The following is a 17599-nucleotide window of genomic DNA, read 5'->3' as shown; positions in this document are numbered from 1 at the left end:
TGGGAAGGGTGGCTGCAGTACCGACCTTAATTGAAAGAGGCCGCTGCTGAGCAGTACGAGCACAAAGTTATGTAAAACTTTTTTAGGAAGTTGTTTCGCACTTGGCGTCGTCAAAAACGTCGTCCAAAATGTTTCGGATGAAAAGAATTATAATCAGCTAAATTCAGGATTGCATCCATGACTTAGTTCTGTTTTTGCCTGTAATGACCCAGAAATAGCCCGCGGTTTTCCAAGGTTCCCCTTTGTTTACGCAATGTTTACCGAGTATCATGTGTCGGTCACATGACGGACTGGCAGTACCAGTACGGAAGTCACTCCGTGGCGTAGTGCGGGCTCAGCGGTTAGAACTGAGGCGGGTCGCGGCAGGGAAACGAGCTGCCAACACTGAGGGTCCGCTTCCCTGTTTTCAGTTCCTGTAGTTTCGTGTTTATAAGGTAGAGAAGACTTCTGAGTTCCATTCTAGTTCCCGCCCGCCGCAGTTCGACCCTCGCCAGCATGATTCCCGCCGGGCAAGTCCTGGTGTTCCTCACGGCACTCTGGGGCTGCTGTGCAACTTTAGGTACGTCTTAAACTTTCACTAGCTGTTTCTTAAAGTTTGAAGAAACGACCTGTGTTTTCCACAAGAGCTTGTGCAAAGGGCAGGTTACAGAAAAGTCAGACACTAGGTGTAAAAGTAGAGCTAGCGTTCAAAGATTGTCGTTTGTCTCCGCACCACGGTCCCCGCAGGCCCCTCTGTAATGTAAGTAGGTCAGGCTTCGCAGTCGGTTTTAGGGTCTTTGTTGTTTTTATTCCCTTGGGGATTGCAGCGAACGGCTTCGGCCACAACAACTTTGTCATTTGTCCACTTTTGAGATGTTTTGCTTGCCGTTTATCATAAGTTTGCTATCGATTCCTACGTACGTTTGATCCACGTGAGTCATAATTAACGGACACCTGCATTTCCAAAGATACGGTGTCCAAAGTACAAAGGCGCCGCCATACTGTACTATTCTGTTACTGTACTATTCTTTGAATGTGAAATACTGTTATTGTTCACTGTTGCAATTATGATCTGACATCAGGATTTATTTCATGAAATCTGTTGTTTCATTGTGACGTATATAACGTTCTATATGCACAACTTGCCAAAGTCATGTTGAATCTCGCCTCAGAGTTTTGACTCTTTATGAGACATGTTGAATCTCTCCTCAGACCTGCAGAGTTACGAGCGGCGTGTGAGTGATCAGCTGGCCGCCAGTGATCAGCTCGCGGGCCCCGGGTCCAGCTGGCAGCGCTACCAGGCGGCCGTGGAGGTTCTACAGGCCGAGGCTAACGGGAGCAGCACTGTGGAACGGCTCCAGGCTTCTGTACAGGTACAGGTAACATTCTATAACTTAACTTACACACACAACAGTACAAGTTCTACAGGCCGAGGCTAACGGGAGCAGCACTGTGGAACGGCTCCAGGCTTCTGTACAGGTACATGTAACATAGCCTACATCACACACATAGCAGTACAGGCTCTACAGGCCGAGGCTAACGGGAGCAGCACAATAGAACGGCTGCAGGCTTCTGTACAGGTACATGTAACATAACCTACATCACACACATAGCAGTACAGGTTCTACAGGCCGAGGCCAACAGGAGCAGCACAATAGAACGGCTCCAGGCTTCTGTACAGGTACATGTAACATAACCTACATCACACACTACCAAAAATGCAATTTCTTGTATTCTAGTTTTTTCTTACATACAGAAAAATATTACTTCATGCAAGCAAATTTTTCTGTATTCAAGAAAAAGGTTTTGTCCACGAATTAAGCAATTTTTTACTTACTGAGCTTTTTCTTGTAGTAAGAAAATCTTTCTTATAAAAATTACCTTGGTTACTGCCGGAAAGTAATTCTTGCAGTAAGATTTTTTTTTCTATGTATATTCTTGATTCAGACACATGGATCTGAGGTTCTTATACTAAGAATTAATTTCTCACTTAAAGGCTAGTATTCTTGACCAAAACTTTACTGCCTAGAAATGGTTTCTTACTGCTAGCTTTTATGTTCTTACAAAAAGAATGCATTTCTCTTCTTAAGACCAAAATTCTTGATAGCATGAACTACTTTCTTATTTCTAAGATTTAGGTTCTTATACCAACACGTCTTTTCTTACTTCAAGACCAAAATCCTTTCTTCTTTTCAAGTTTTTTGTTCTTATAACAAGAATGCATTTCTCTACTTAAGACCTGCAATCTTAATACCTAGAACTGCTTTCTTATTTTCAAGATTTAGGTTATTACACTAAGAATATTTTCCTCACTTCAAGACCAAACATGCTTATCGCTGAGAAATGTTTTCTTACATCAAGATTTATCTTCTTACATCAAGAATCCTTTTCTCGCTTCAGGGGCAAAAATTGTTATCGCCTAGAAATACTTTCTTACCTCTAGAGCTGATCTTCTTATACAAAGAATATTTTTCTCACCTCAAGAACATAATTCTTGCTGCCTAGAAAATACTTTCTTACTTCTAAGATTGATTTTCTTACAATAAGCATACTTTTCTTGCATCAAGAGCAAAGATTGTTTATTGCCAAGAAATGTTTTCTTACTTCTTAGATTAATCTTCTTACATCAAGAGCAGAATTCTTGCTACCAAGAAATGTTTACTTACTTCTAAGATTAATATTCTTACACCAAGAATATTTTTTCTTATATCAAGAGCAGAATTCTTGCTACCAAGAAATGTTTTCTTACTTCTATAATTGATCTTCTTACAACAAGAATGTTTTTCTTACATCAAGAGCAGAATTCTTGCTACCAAGAAATGTATTCTTACTTCAAAGATTAATATTCTTACACCAAGAATATTTTTCTTACATCAAGAGCACAATTCTTGCTGCCAAGAAATGTTTGCTTACTTCTAAGATTAATCTTCTTACAACAAGAATACTTTTCTTATATCCAGAGCACAATTCTTGCTGTCAATAAATGTTTGCTTACTTTTAAGATTAATCTTCTTACAACAAGAATACTTTTCTTATATCAAGAGCACAATTCTTGCTGCCAAGAATTTTTTTCTTACTTCTAAGATTAATATTCTTACACCAAGAATATTTTTCTTCCACCAAGAGCACAATTCTTGCTGTCAAGAAATGTTTGCTTACTTCTAAGATTAATCTTCTTACAACAAGAATGCTTTTCTTACTTTAAGAACACAATTCTTGCTACCTAGAAATGTTTTCTTACTCTTAAGACTGATGTTCTTACAATAAGAATCTCACTCCAAGAGTTACAGTTAAAATGACATGTTGATGGCTTAATATTTCTGCAAATTGTGGAGTCTGGTATAAAAAAATGACATTGGCACAGCTTTACAGTGTATTATTTCAAAAATAATAGGTATAATAATAATATACATTATATACAATATTGTTGTACAAATACCAAAACTAATTTTGATACAAAGCCTACTGAAACTGAAAGGACATAAAGATTACAAACTGCTATGTAATTAACATGCTATATGATTTATTACATTGATATATTTCATAATATATAATTCTTTATCGTCTTGGAAGGTGGTGTAGAGCAGCCTCATCTGACTTGGCAGTGTTAACAGATGATCATCTTCAACTATGGAAACCAAACCCTTCAAGCCCATTTCTGTTGACATTGGCATTCCCATTGGCATCTTCCAACATCTGGGGGGAAAATGAAGACTATGTTATTCATTTTTACTTTCTGAGTTGAGCTAACTAACTTCCAGCTTCTAGATGTGAAAGTTCCAATTGAATTGATTTCTTCACAAAACACATCATATGTTTTATCATTCTTTAACCTATCCATATGTTTTCCAGAAACAATACGTTTAAAATAGTCCACCCCTCAGAGGTGGAATGTAATCTTCCAATGTGTGCGGATCGCTTTTTGATTAAAATCTATTAATTCATCGGCCAAAAAGATGTTTTGAGTTGGACCCAAAGAGGCTATACTTATCATTATCTCTAATGCTTGATGCTTTTGACGATTAAACCATCCACGGGCCCTTTGACTTTTTTTTTCATATGATAAATAAAGTTGAGCTGATTTTCATACAGTCGGGTGGGGAGGGGGGCACTTACCTTTTCCATACTGCTATCCAGTGTTTCTGTGCAAAATTTGGCATCTGCTGCAGGCTCACACCATGATCCCCATCTTGTATATGTTCTCTTGTACCTGGGTTTTGACTTTGAAACCGACTTGAGTCTTCAATTAATACAAAATAGAACTAGAAGTGAACAGCACTTGAAGGCATGAACTTCTCAGAGCTTTGGCCCTGCTGTCAACTGCCTGTGGCATTTGAAACCACCAATCAGGAGTTAGGAAAAGATCACATGGCAAGTGTTGCCATTGGTCAAAATTTTATGCAGATATTTGCTAGAACAATCAAGATTTTTAAAGAAAATTTAACTTGGCTTCTATTTCTTGCAATAGCCTCATCTTAGCCAGAGGAAACAACCATCATATTATACGAGTTCAAATAAGAATTTCAAAGTATTTCTTGTATTTCTTAAAGTAATTATCAAGAAAAACAAGAAATGCATTCCTCAAACTTTGAGTCAAAGTTTCTTGATACGAAAATCAAGAACATTCAAGAATATTATTCTAGTTATGACTCGAACTTTGTCTTCTAGTTTAAATATCTTGAAAATTCTTGTTTTTCTAAGCAGGATACCCCAAGAAAGGCAAGAAGAAAATTCTTCTATTTTCTTAAACATCCCAAGAAAAGCAAGAATTTTTTTCTCAAAGGTTCTTGATACGAAAATCAAGAACATTCAAGAATATTATTCTAGTTATGACTCAAACTTTGTCTTCTAGCTTAAATATCTTGAAAATTCTTGTTTTTCTAAGCAGGATACCTCAAGAAAGGCAAGAAGAAAATTCTTCTATTTTCTTAAACATCCCAAGAAAATCAAGAATTTCTTTCTCAAGGTTTCTTGATACGAAAATAAAGAACACTCAAGAATAAATTCTAGTTGTTGCTTGTTTTCATAATCTTGAATTCTTGTTTTTTCTTACTACCAGAAAAAGAAGATAGGGGAGAAAAAAATTCTTGTATTTTCTTATACATGGCAAGAAATAGATTCTCCATACAAGAAAAACAAGAACTTTTAACTTCAATTTCTAGAAAATTCTTATGAGAGAAAATCCTTTCTAGAAATTATTTCTTTATCTAAGAAAAATAAGAAAATGTTTCTTGTTGTGAGAATTTACAAGACAAGATTCTTGGAATGGTCCCTTGTGCTTTTCTTATTTATTCTTATCATTTTCATGGAAGTTCTTCATTCAAGAAAATTTGTCCACGAATTAAGTAAAAACAAGAAAACTAGAAAAAACAAGAAAAATCATTTTTGGTAGTGCACACATAGCAGTACAGGTTCTACAGGCCGAGGCCAACAGGAGCAGAACTTTGGAACGGCTCCAGGCTTCTGTACAGGTACATGTAACATTCACTTCCTATAACTCATGTCACACACACAGCAGTACAGGTCTACAGGCGGAGGCCAACAGTAGCCACACAATAGAACAGCTCCAGGCTTCGAATTCTGTACAGATGAAGTTTGTGAACCCTTTAACTTAAAACATGAACTTATATACATGGGTATCTACAGGCTCACATACAAACATACACAGTATAGAACAGCTGCAGGTAACGGTTTTACTTCCTATATGATCAACTCGCATTCTCGATCTTACATAATTATAAATTCTACAAGCCATTAAATTATATTGTCTAGTAGGCAGAGACAAACCCTCAGAGTCACAACAAAGACACTACTGTGCTCTGCTAACTTAATATTGTTATGAAAATGAATCTGTTAATTCATACATTGCTCAGCATGAAAGTCCATTGTGCTGATATTCTACATGAGGCCAGCCTAGTCCTTTTAGACCTTAAAACTAAGGATCCTGCAGTAGCCTCCTACCTAACCTCATTTCCTTTTTTCCTGTTGTAACCCTTGGCATCTATATAGATCCTAGTATTCATCCTGACCTGTTTGTGTTTCTGATGTTCCTGATCAGACCCAGACCGCCGGTGCTCAACTCAACTGCCCGCTGCAGAAGTACAACTCTGTCCCTACCTCAGGTGAGCCTTTAAAAAGCCTCAAATACAACTTTTAAATTTGAATCACATGCAAAAAAAACCATCTCTTTCATAATTCCAAAGCACTATCTGACTCAGTCTGTCTTGATGAAAGCATTGGAAACAAGCACTGACAAGTACTTTTAGTATTTGTGTACTTTAGGTTCATGCATTGTCCGTTAAGTTCACTCCACTTTGCACGAGACTCTCTCTTGTTAAGCTCTTGTTTTATTTTGAGTCAGGATGAAATTAAATGTTGTTTATCGAGCAAAGCTTATTGACAGCAGAAGTTGATTGAGTCATGGGACATGATGATTATCCTGTTTGTGAAGTTAACATCAGAAAAAGAACAACTTGCTTGGTGGTGGAACTGAAAAAGGAACAGGAAGAACTCAAATGGGACAGTCTACAGAAACAGACCTATGCCATTATTGAAAGAGAATAACAAAATGAATAAGAATACCAAGATAAGGAAATGTGAAGCTAGCTAAGAGGTTATTCTGATCTGTTGTGTGCACGTTAGAAAGTGGGAAGGTTTTCTTTATGTGGGAAAAGCGTGAGTGCACAGGGTTATGTTTTCTTCTGGACTTTCCTTTGATGAGAACTATCCACATTCTACAAAAGTTCAAAACTTAAGCAACGTTGTATTCGAAAACAAGAAAAAATATGACCTTTTGGCACATACAGGTAAATGGTGCACTACAGTGTGCTGTTAGACCACACAATTACTTACACCACCAAGGTCGCATGTTGGTCTGGACAAAGTTCAGCCTGAGCAAAGACCACAGCAGCGTTTCTGGTGGTTACATTGTTAGATAACTGCACCCAGAGTAAAGCTGTGGTGTTTAATCAGGCTGATAAAGGTGCAAAGGGCTAGGGGGAGGGGGGCAGAGGTGAGCTAAGGGGTCAAGGCTGGGAACTCGCTTGGACGCTGAGTCAGATGTGGTTTTCTGATATCGGGAAAGTTGTTAAACCTGTAGAAAAGAATAGAGTCATATCCTGTGTAACATTATGCTGTTATATTATGCTAGTTACATGACATGTAACACTGCATAACATAACTATGCATCGGGACCCCCTATGTTGAGAGTACATTGGCTTGTTTGAGCTGAAGTTGTTCAGTTTTACTAATGATGAATTTCCCCTCCCAGTCCACCGTTTGCGCCCAGAGGATGTGAAGGTGGTTGGCGCGATCGGAGATTCTCTCACGGTATGTCGCTGCTCACGATAGCAGACATAAACATGTGTTAGAAGTCTATCATATGTTATGACTACTTCTGTCTTCCTCACGGTAGGACTCGCTATCATGCTCAGGCTGCATCCGTCTTAAAGAGATGATGGCTTTTGGTTGTGGTTGGCATGATCTTCTGTGATGGCTGATCAAAGCCCTAAGGAGTCATACAGATGTGTCAGAAGTCTATAATACCAGTAGTGGTCCAACGTAACTTATGCTGGTATCATTACTAAAAGACTCTTACCTTACAGTCGGTTTATCTACTACAGAATATTCAGCAATTTGAAATTCACAGCCTCAAAAACGAAGAATAAGGCTGAGGAAGACTCATGTCTTGCTGAAGGTTTGTCATCATAGTCAATTAGGGCAAAAAACACCAAGTATTAGACGGTTGACTTTCGTTCAAGCTATTGAAGACAAAACTCAGATGGACACTGTTAACGATAAAATTGTAAATTCTGTTTTTGTGCCTTCCCTTTTATACTGAACGACCTGTCACATCCAGTCTTTGCACATCTGACTGCAAGCATTATTTAATTTTTTAAAGCTATAATTATACTATAGCTTTACAGAATGCTCCTGACTAGTATTTGATAACAACGAGTTCCATTCTGGTTTACTCCAGGCTGCGAGTGGTGCGAAGGCGAGAACCATCATCGGCCTGCTGACCAACTACAGGGGCGTCTCCTGGAGGTGAGGAGGGCTCCTGTAGTAGATGTTCTTCAGTACATTACAAACATCACAGTTTACCTGGCTTGGCAAATAAAACTCAGTTATAAACTACAACTTCTCCTCTTCAGAACCTTTGCTGGTTCATATCGTTTTAGAATGAACCCACTGTGGGTATATAATCTACCTTTCAAAGATTTTCTTTGCGCAATCAAATTTAAAACCAATGATTTTATGTTTTGCTTCAGCATTGGAGGTGAGAAGTCCCTGGACTCCTACACGACTCTGCCAAGTGAGTATCAGCTCGGAAAACCGTCTCAAATTTTACTGTCTCATCAAATTAGAGATTAGCCTAAAAAGGAGTTCAGGTGGTGTGTGCTGTGAACCTACGTAGCAATAATGTCCAACTTGTGGGTTGAGTTCCCTGCAGTTGAGCTGGGTGCACATGAGGTCAGTGACCCCTCGGTGTGGTCCGAAGTCTGAGGTCCATGATGTCATGTGTGTGTAACTGTTGTGTAACAGGCCTGATGAGCATGTGATGTTAGCTGTTACTTCGTTACCTTGGTTACAGCTGTTTTTTCAAGCTGTTCAATAAATTGTTACCCAAAGTACATGTATGCTGTGAGGTTTGATGTAAATGAGAAAACTATGCTGCTCAGAAGTGTTCAAACATGTCGAACAGGATACAATATTTAACCCTCAGATTTTATCATTATCAATCATCATATAGAATATGAATTTACATCTGTTTCCCCCCGAAATTATTCTTAGATATGTAAGAAAAATGATTCAGTGTTCAGTCACACCTTCCTGACCTCCTATGTTTTATAATGAAGGCAGTGTTCCTTTTTTGCTCCAGCTTTCTTTTCTTTAGATGTGCCCACAGAGGATGTCATCCTCATAATCCAATCGGGGCCATTTTATTGATTTAATGACAAAATGCAAAACACCCAGGCTCATAACTCATTTCCTGACTGAGGTTTCTGAACCAACCTCCCTGTTTCAGACATCCTGAGGAAATTTAACCCCGAGATCGTGGGTTTCGCGACGGGAAGCGGCGGCCCCGACAGCGGCAATGCTCAGCTGGACCAGGCGGTGGCCGGCGCAGTCTCGGGGTAAGGGCTGAGGGGACTTTGGACTTGGGCTCTTTTCTTTTGCCTCTGTTAACTTTTCTGCACTTTTTGTCGACGCCTAAGGGGCGAGCCAAATTGATTTATATATTGTGTGCAGTTTGCAAGAATTCTAGGAATTGCACGAATGTGAAATTCCGTGGGATGGTAACTCAAGAATGCCTGGATGTATTGTCTTCATATTTTGTAGGTGGGTAGGTCTGTGTGAGACCTTGAAATAATTGGATTTTGGGCCCCCTAGCCACTTTCTTTGGTACTGCAGGGGACTTTCGCTTTTCTAGTCTCGTATTCTGAACATGCAATGGTCATGATTTCTTAGTGGCGGATAGATCTTTGTTGGGAAAATAGGTCCTGTAGATTTGGACCCCCTATCGGCTTTATTTGGCATTGTAGGAGCTGATTTTGTCTCAAACTTTGAAAGAAAATAACGCAAGAAGGGGCTGACGGATCGTCATAATTTTTGGTGCATAGATAGCTGAAGTGATGATTTACATAATCACATGGCAATTATGCAAATCCATATCTGATTTGCATAATTATTGAGGACGGTTTATAAATCAGCTGCATTCCATTATAGGACTCTCAAACACATGACATATATAACTGAGAAAGACATAAATATCGATAGATATCAATTATGAAAATTAATATCTAATTTGCATAATAGATGACAAAATACTATAAATCCATATTGGTAAATGATGGGGATTTCATTCTTGCACCATTTGGAAGTCATGTAAATGTGGCCACTATAAGACACAAATCTTGCATATTAGGGCTTCATTTACATAATGTATGAGGAAATGGTACGATATCCTTTTTTGTGATGACGAGACTCTCATGTATTGGACAACTTGTGTTATTTGGGTAGAGAGGGTGATCAACTGATATGATTTATGCGAGGTCCTTATTTGCATGTGGGCTAAAAAAAGAAAACATTAACAGACACCACCGTTGCCATGGCAACATTTTTTTATGTTGCCAATCTTGTTCTGTATGTATCAAGTACAGCATGTTGCTACACATCATATAAGTGTGATATGATATATTAGCATAGTACAAAGAGTCATGAAATACAGAGTTAGGTTGAAAATAAGTACAGATTGTAGTATGTGCTCAATATCACTCCAGTTGACCTTGACCCCCCCCCCCCTCTGCAGGGACATGGCCGGGCAGGCGCGCAGACTGGTGGACCTCATCAAGGCTTGTGAGGTGGGACACGCCGCAGATCTAGTTAATATCAACTACAGCTGATTGTAGACATGATTTGTTATGTAGACTACTTTGTAGTTTCTAGATCTTGATATGATTTATGAAAATCCTTGAATTTTTTTTACCATCCCCCAGCACATTGATAATGTTGATTAGATATTGTTGTAACTTGATCCCCCAGCACATTAATTATTTTGATAATGTTGTAATATGATATCCCCCAGGACATTGACTTTGACCATGACTGGAAGGTGGTGACCTTGCTCATCGGTGGGAATGACCTCTGTGACTACTGCGAAGACAAGGTGGGGGAAAATTGTGTCACGAGTTCTTCAATACTAATTCAAGATTTCAACCTTGTTGTAGATTCTTTTTACAGCTCATAGTAGGTTAATGAGCTCAGCCTGGTGCTTCTGTACATGTTGTATACTTTTAGAGTATTGTTTCTTGCTATATTTGACTTAATCAACAATCTTTGTTCAATGTCTTTTACAGGAAAGAAGGAGTCCTGAAAAGTATGTGGAAAACATACAAGCAGCGCTGGACATTCTTCATCAAGAGGTGAGTACAGCCCACGGTAGTTCTGAGTGTTAAAGCAGGGTGCTGAAAGCATCTTATGTGAAAATATCATCCCTGGTGTTTCTTCTAACCTCTGCTGTCCAAAAGATTTGTCCATGTTTCGGCATGATCATGTCAGTCACGCAGAGCTCTATGCGCATCTGTTCTGTGCAGGTTTTTCTAAGACGGCGTTTGCCGGGTCACGGCCAGACCCGGGTTGGACCCTGTTGCATGGGTTTAAACATTTCAACTATCTGTGGTGCAACAAAAAGAGCTGAGACCTACACAATATCTATACTTTTTCATACCTACAGGACTTGCCAAGTACAACCATGTCAACATTTTGTGCATTTCAAAATGAAAGCGAACAATGTGGCCCACGAAACATAGTAAAGGTGGTGACCGTGATGATTATTTGTTTGTGTACAGTTGCCAAGGACCTTTGTAAACGTGGTTACTGTCATGGACGTTGTGGAAATCTCAAAGCTGCAGAGAACCTTCGTCTGCGACGTGCTGCACTTGTAAGTCTCAAACAAAATCAAATCTTTTATGGTTCAGACTTCCTGTCATGTACGTTTTGATTTCAGGAGTATATTAAATTTTAGTTTTAACATCAACAATAATTGTATTTTGTGAAACACAAGCATTTTGCAAGTATATTGTAACTTATTAATGAGTTCATGTTACATTTTCACACAATTTCCTTCTGTCTGCTGCAGTTTCCTATGCCGCTGTGTGAGTTTCGCTACTGAGAATGAACTAGCCGAGATTCAGGCAGTCAACATGCGCTACATGGTAAGTTAGCCAACATGTGCTACATGGTAAGTCAACATGCGCTACATGGTAAGGTGCAGCTTCATGTTCCATACGTGGCAGTAGCTTGGATAGTTCAGAATGGGTGCAATTTACAAGGAAAGCCTCCTGTGTGAAAATCTCACATGTTGTTCTGTACAACTAAAGACTCTGCCAGCTATTTTACTCAAAAGTGAATTTTTTCTTCATATTTTTACATGTACAGTCCTCTTTTGCCTGCTATTGAGAGGATTGTTTCCTGCCATCTCTAATCGTTCTCTCTCCCACACATCTTCCCGCAGTCTGTGACCAATCGGCTGGTAGCTAGCGGTCGCTATGACGACAGAGATGACTTCACCGTTGTGGTCCAGCCCTTTCTGCAGGAGACCAAGCTGCCCAGAACCGAGGTAACGTCACATTTTGTCTACTCAGGGTTCTGTCTAAAGAGGATAACAGGGGCGGAGCGCCTTCATGCCCTGACCATGCGCCCCCTCACCCTGGGGAGTAGATCCTCTGACAAGCATAAAATTCTGATTGACCAGGGATGCTACTTAAGGTCACATGTGGCCACAGTCTTCAACGTTGACCTGTCTGACTGTAAGTTCCCTCCATTCAAGCCTTAGAATGCCCCATTTTAACTTAAATTCTCTTTAACTCCACACCGTGCAAGGGTGAGAAACCCTGCTTTCATACCATCCCACCACTCCCTCACAATTCTCTCCCTGGTAATTTTTTGTTACAAAAAAACTGATAATTGTACCACTTGGCTTTATTCTTGGCATTGTTATCCTTATTGTTGTGATGTTTGTTGCTAAGAGATGTAGTTTTTGTTGCTAAGAGATGTTGTTTTTGTTGTGTTTTTTGCTAAGAGATGTTTGTTGTGTTTGTTGCTAAGAGATGTTTGTTGTGTTTGTTGCTAAGAGATTTGTTTTTGTTGTGTTTGTTGCTAAGAGATGTTTGTTGTGTTTGTTGCTAAGAGATGTTTGTTGTGTTTGTTGCTAAGAGATGTTTGTTGTGTTTGTTACTTAGACATGTTTGTTATGTTTGTTCCCCAGAGCGGAGACTACGACCGGTCGTACTTTGCTCCGGACTGTTTCCACTTCGGTCTGAAGGCTCACGCCGCGGCCGCATCCGCACTCTGGAACAACATGGTACGTTATTATATACATAGCAACAAATAACCATGGTACCTTACTGTATATATATAGCACCAGCACTCTGGAACAACATGGTACGTTATTATTATACATAGCAACAATCAACATGGTACCTTACTGTATATATAGAGCTCGAGCACTCTGGAACAAAATGGTACGTTATTATATACATAGCAACAAATAACCATGGTACCTTACTGTATATATATAGTACCAGCACTCTGGAACAACATGGCACGTTATTATATACATAGCAACAATCAACATGGTACCTTACTGTATATATATAGCACCAGCACTCTGGAACAACATGGTACGTTATTATTATACATAGCAACAAATAACCATGGTACCTTACTGTGTATATATAGCACCAGCACTCTGGAACAACATGGTACGTTATTATTATACATAGCAACAAATAACCACGGTACCTTACTGTATATATATATAGTACCAGCACTCTGGAACAACATGGTACGTTATTATTATACATATCAACAAATAACCATGGTACCTTACTGTATATATATAGCACCAGCACTCTGGAACAACATGGTACGTTATTATTATACATAGCAACAAATAACCATGGTACCTTACTGTATATATAGCACCAGCACTCTGGAACAACATGGTAGGTTATTATTATACATAGCAACAAATAACCATTGTACCTTACTGTATATATATAGCACCAGCACTCTGGAACAACATGGTACGTTATTATTATACATAGCAACAAATAACCATGGTACCTTACTGTATATATAGCACCAGCACTCTGGAACAACATGGTAGGTTATTATTATACATATCAACAAATAACCATGGTACCTTACTGTATATATAGAGCTCCAGCACTCTGGAACAACATGGTACGTTATTATTATACATACATAGCAACAAATAACCATCATAATGGTACCTTACTGTATATATAGCACCAGCACTCTGGAACAACATGGTAGGTTATTATTATACATATCAACAAATAACCATGGTACCTTACTGTATATATATAGCACCAGCACTCTGGAACAACTTGGTACGTTCTACCCAGCGGGCCCCTTTTTCGAATTTGGACCTAAGCATAATTGCTCAGTACATACTTTGGGAACAACTGGTGGGATGAATATTAGAACACGTTCTGGTCGGACATTTAACCTGTTTCCTATCCCCAGCTGGAGCCGGTCGGGTCGAAGCGGACAGACTGGCACATCGGGGAACCCGTGGAGTGTCCCACTGAGGTCAGGGAGGTTCATGTGTGCGTGTGTGTTTGTGTGTGTGTGTGTTGTTATGTAGCTGATTAAATTAAACTTTAAGTATCTGAACACGACATGTTTTTTCCCGCATATTTGCACTTGTTCTACTGGCTGCTGTTCAGTATTTTCCTCCAGCTTTCAGCCCGCTACTGAAGTCAACTTTACAAACGTGTGTTATCTAGCTGTGCTAAGCAAACCTGGAAAGCTTTTCGTAAAGTTCATTTTGTTTCTTCCCCAGGAGCGTCCTTATTTTGCGACGGCCCACAACAGCAGGACTTCCCTGGGCAGCGCCGGCCCAAGTGTCCGAGTCAAGACGTTCCGCTCCTTCCTTAAGGATGTGACGTCTCAGGACGGCAGCAAACCTGCGTCGGGCTCGGCCGCGCTGGGCGTGGTCGGCTGTCTGCTGCTCGTCTGCGCAGCGGTAGGGGGCGCTGTTTACATGCAGCGCAGACGGAGGGTCAAGGGTCAGGTCAAGGGCCAGGAAACGCAACCTCTCCTCCAGGAGTCTTCCGACATGGCTGCAACTCTGGTCGTGTCTTAAACTGGAGTCTTAAGATGTCATCAATCTGGTCATGTCTTTACATGGAATCTTAAGATGTAACCACTATGGTCATGTCTTAACTTGGAATCTTAAGATGTAACCACTCTGGTCATGTCTTAACTTGGAGTCTTAAGGTGTCACCACTCTGGTTATGTTTTAACTTGGACTCTTACGGTGTCACCACTCTGGTCGTGTCTTAACCTGCAGTCTTAAGGTGTCACCACAGACTTTGGTCATGTTTTAATTTAGGGTCTTAAGATGTCACCACTCTGGTTATGTCTTAACTTGGAGTCTTAAGATTTCACCACTCTGGTCGTGTCTTAACTTGGAGTCTTAAGATGTAACCACTCTGGTCATGTCTTAACTTGGAGTCTTAAGATGTAACCACTCTAGTCATGTCTTAACTTGGAGTCTTAAGGTGTAACCACTCTGGTCATGTCTTAACTTGGAGTCTTAAGATGTAACCACTCTGGTCATGTCTTAACTTGGAGTCTTAAGATGTAACCACTCTAGTCATGTCTTAACTTGGAGTCCTAAGATGTAACCACTCTGGTCATGTCTTAACTTGGAGTCCTAAGATGTCACCACTCTGGTCATGTCTTAACTTGGAGTCCTAAGATGTCACCACTCTGGTCATGTCTTAACTTGAAGTCTTAAAATGTAACCACTCTGGTCATGTCTTAACCTGGAGTCTTAAGGTGTCACCACTTTGGTCATGTTTTAATTTAGGGTCTTAAGATGTCACCACTCTGGTTATGTCTTAACTTGGACTCTTAAGATATCACCACTCTGGTCGTGTCTTAACTTGGAATCTTAAGATGTAACCACTCTGGTCATGTTTTAACTTGGAGTCTTAAGGTGTCACCACTCTGGTCGTGTCTTAACTTGGAGTCTTAAGATATCACCACTCTGGTCGTGTCTTAACCTGGAGTCTTAAGATATCACCACTCTGGTCGTGTCTTAACTTGGAATCTTAAGATGTAACCACTCTGGTCTTGTCTTAACTTGGAATCTTAAGATGTCACCACTCTGGTCATGTCTTAACTTGGAGTCTTAAGGTGTCACCACTCTGGCCCGGAAGGTCAACATGCAAACAGAGTCTGAGGGGAATCTGTCCTTACAGCTTTAGAGATCAGCGAATGTGGGCAGAGCCAAGGCCTCCTCCCAGCCCTGTTCTCATCTTGTCTTCCTGCTCAGCTTCCGAACTCTGAAATGCCTGAAAACCATGGAAAATTGGAACGGCTTAAGAACTTCTTGAGTCTTCCAGTGAAGAAAGCAAACATGCTGCAATGTCATGATAGAATTATTGGGAATTGTGAATGCATTTTTATAATTCAAATTGAATTTTGCTTAGATGAAGAATTGCATTTAACAGAATGCTCTCAGGAATCTTGAAATATCACATTCCCAATGTTTGTTAAGTGTTTGTGAATGTTACATGAAACAGTTCCATTCCCATGTTTTACTCCAGACTGTTGCAATATGACTAAGATCTGCTGCTTTTAGAGTTGTCTTGTAGACATGTTAGATAGTTTTTAGTGCAGAGTCTATGCTTTTAGCTTGCCAGTTGCTTATTCTCTTAATGTTGATTTTTACTTTTTTAATATTTTCTACAATTTCACCAAAATTGCTATTTAGTAATTTAGCTTAGCTAGGATTCTGCAATGTAACGTTGGTTAGGGTTTAATTACATGTAGGTACATGTAATATCTCCTATTTGTAAAGATGAAACATTGACATATTCATCAATGAGATGTTAATGTGTGGCAGTTTTCAGATTTTGGTGACTTTTTTGAATGGTGAAAAAGTTGATGATGTGATGAATTCAAGTTATTTTTGTCAAGTTTCTACAAATTGTTTCCATTGGGATGTCATCGGATCCTGCTGTCACAATGTCAGATTGCAACGGCAGACATATGAGCGAGGGATGATATAGTTCAGGAATGTTTTGATAAGTTTTGAGCATCATGAGCCATGAATTGCTACTTCTCCATGCCCGTGAGCCATGAATTGCTACTTCTCCATGCCCGTGAGCCATGAATTGCTACTTCTCCATGCCCGTGAGCCATGAATTGCTACTTTTCCATGTCTGTGAGCCATGAATTGCTACTTTTCCATGCCCGTGAGCCATGAATTGCTACTTTTCCATGTCTGTGAGCCATGAATTGCTACTTTTCCATGCCCGTGAGCCATGAAATGCTACTTTTCCATGTCTGTGAGCCATGAATTGCTACTTTTCCATGTCTGTGAACCATGAATTGCTACTTTTCCATGTCTGTGAACCATGAATTGCTACCTTGAACTATCTGCAGTGCATAACAATGCAACATTTGGACTGAAGAATTCTGATCTTTGGAAGATTGGAAAATATCAAGTCCTATTACCTAGAAATCAGGTTTTATAAGAAAAAGCCACAATTTGACAATCAGATGGGTTCAGCACACCCAGAGTGAGGCAGAAAACGTTGGGAAGTATTGCTGGTTTAACCCTTCTCATATCCAGGGCTAATGATAACTTCTAATGTGGGGTAACACTTGGGGGGTTAATGTATGCCTGATAACAGGTACTTGCCAACCTTAGTGACTACCTGATGACCAAACTGATCTTTGAGTCTTAACATTCAACTTGATGCAACGCACAATGTCTTTGTATTAATTTGTAATCATATTTGTAAGGTGAATGTCATTAAGATGTCTATATATATTCAGAATCTAATGTTGACATGCAAAATTGTACACATCTGCCTCATAGAATTATTTATCAATACGGAGGTATTAACGTGAACTTGTTATAAGTTGACCTGAAAACTTCTCTGTATTTTAAGATGGAATAGGGAAACAGCATTTTTACAAGCAAATTTTTGACAGGAATAAAAGGTGAGATTTATCCTTTGCTTCGTCATTTTTCTCCATCATTATTACTCAAGAGCATCGTTGATATTCA

General features: G+C 39.5%; 1 protein-coding gene and 1 long non-coding RNA gene across 2 annotated transcripts; one reads left to right on the top strand and one right to left on the bottom strand.

Annotated features, from left to right (window-relative positions):
- Nucleotides 1-225: 225 nt before the first annotated feature.
- LOC136448239 (phospholipase B1, membrane-associated-like) lies at nucleotides 226-17542 on the top strand. Its single transcript, XM_066447536.1, has 16 exons — nucleotides 226-559; nucleotides 1192-1352; nucleotides 6038-6101; nucleotides 7187-7308; nucleotides 7958-8025; nucleotides 8250-8293; nucleotides 9008-9116; nucleotides 10292-10343; nucleotides 10568-10648; nucleotides 10839-10904; nucleotides 11331-11422; nucleotides 11621-11696; nucleotides 11996-12100; nucleotides 12749-12844; nucleotides 14035-14100; nucleotides 14354-17542. The coding sequence occupies exons 1-16, from the start codon at nucleotides 496-498 to the stop codon at nucleotides 14654-14656; spliced, it is 1569 nt and encodes a 522-aa protein (XP_066303633.1). The 5' UTR covers nucleotides 226-495; the 3' UTR covers nucleotides 14657-17542.
- LOC136428485 (uncharacterized) lies at nucleotides 2277-4463 on the bottom strand. Its single transcript, XR_010754625.1, has 2 exons — nucleotides 4096-4463; nucleotides 2277-3675 (listed from the first exon to the last, which is right to left on the bottom strand). It is a non-coding gene; the product is annotated as an uncharacterized lncRNA (long non-coding RNA).
- Nucleotides 17543-17599: the final 57 nt, after the last annotated feature.

This window comes from Branchiostoma lanceolatum, chromosome 1 (genome assembly GCF_035083965.1).
Source record: "Branchiostoma lanceolatum isolate klBraLanc5 chromosome 1, klBraLanc5.hap2, whole genome shotgun sequence".
Classification (NCBI taxonomy): Eukaryota; Metazoa; Chordata; class Leptocardii; order Amphioxiformes; family Branchiostomatidae; genus Branchiostoma; species Branchiostoma lanceolatum.
Note: the sequence above shows the minus strand (reverse complement) of the source record. Positions and strands in the feature narration are given on the sequence as shown.

Excerpts from the sequence above, each read along its gene's own strand:
- LOC136448239 (XM_066447536.1), top strand. The coding sequence starts at position 496 with ATGATTCCCGCCGGGCAAGTCCTGGTGTTCCTCACGGCACTCTGGGGC. Across the intron at positions 8,294-9,007 it reads CTCCTACACGACTCTGCCAA|ACATCCTGAGGAAATTTAAC; the intron begins GTGAGTATCAGC and ends TCCCTGTTTCAG. Across the intron at positions 10,344-10,567 it reads ACCTCATCAAGGCTTGTGAG|GACATTGACTTTGACCATGA; the intron begins GTGGGACACGCC and ends GATATCCCCCAG.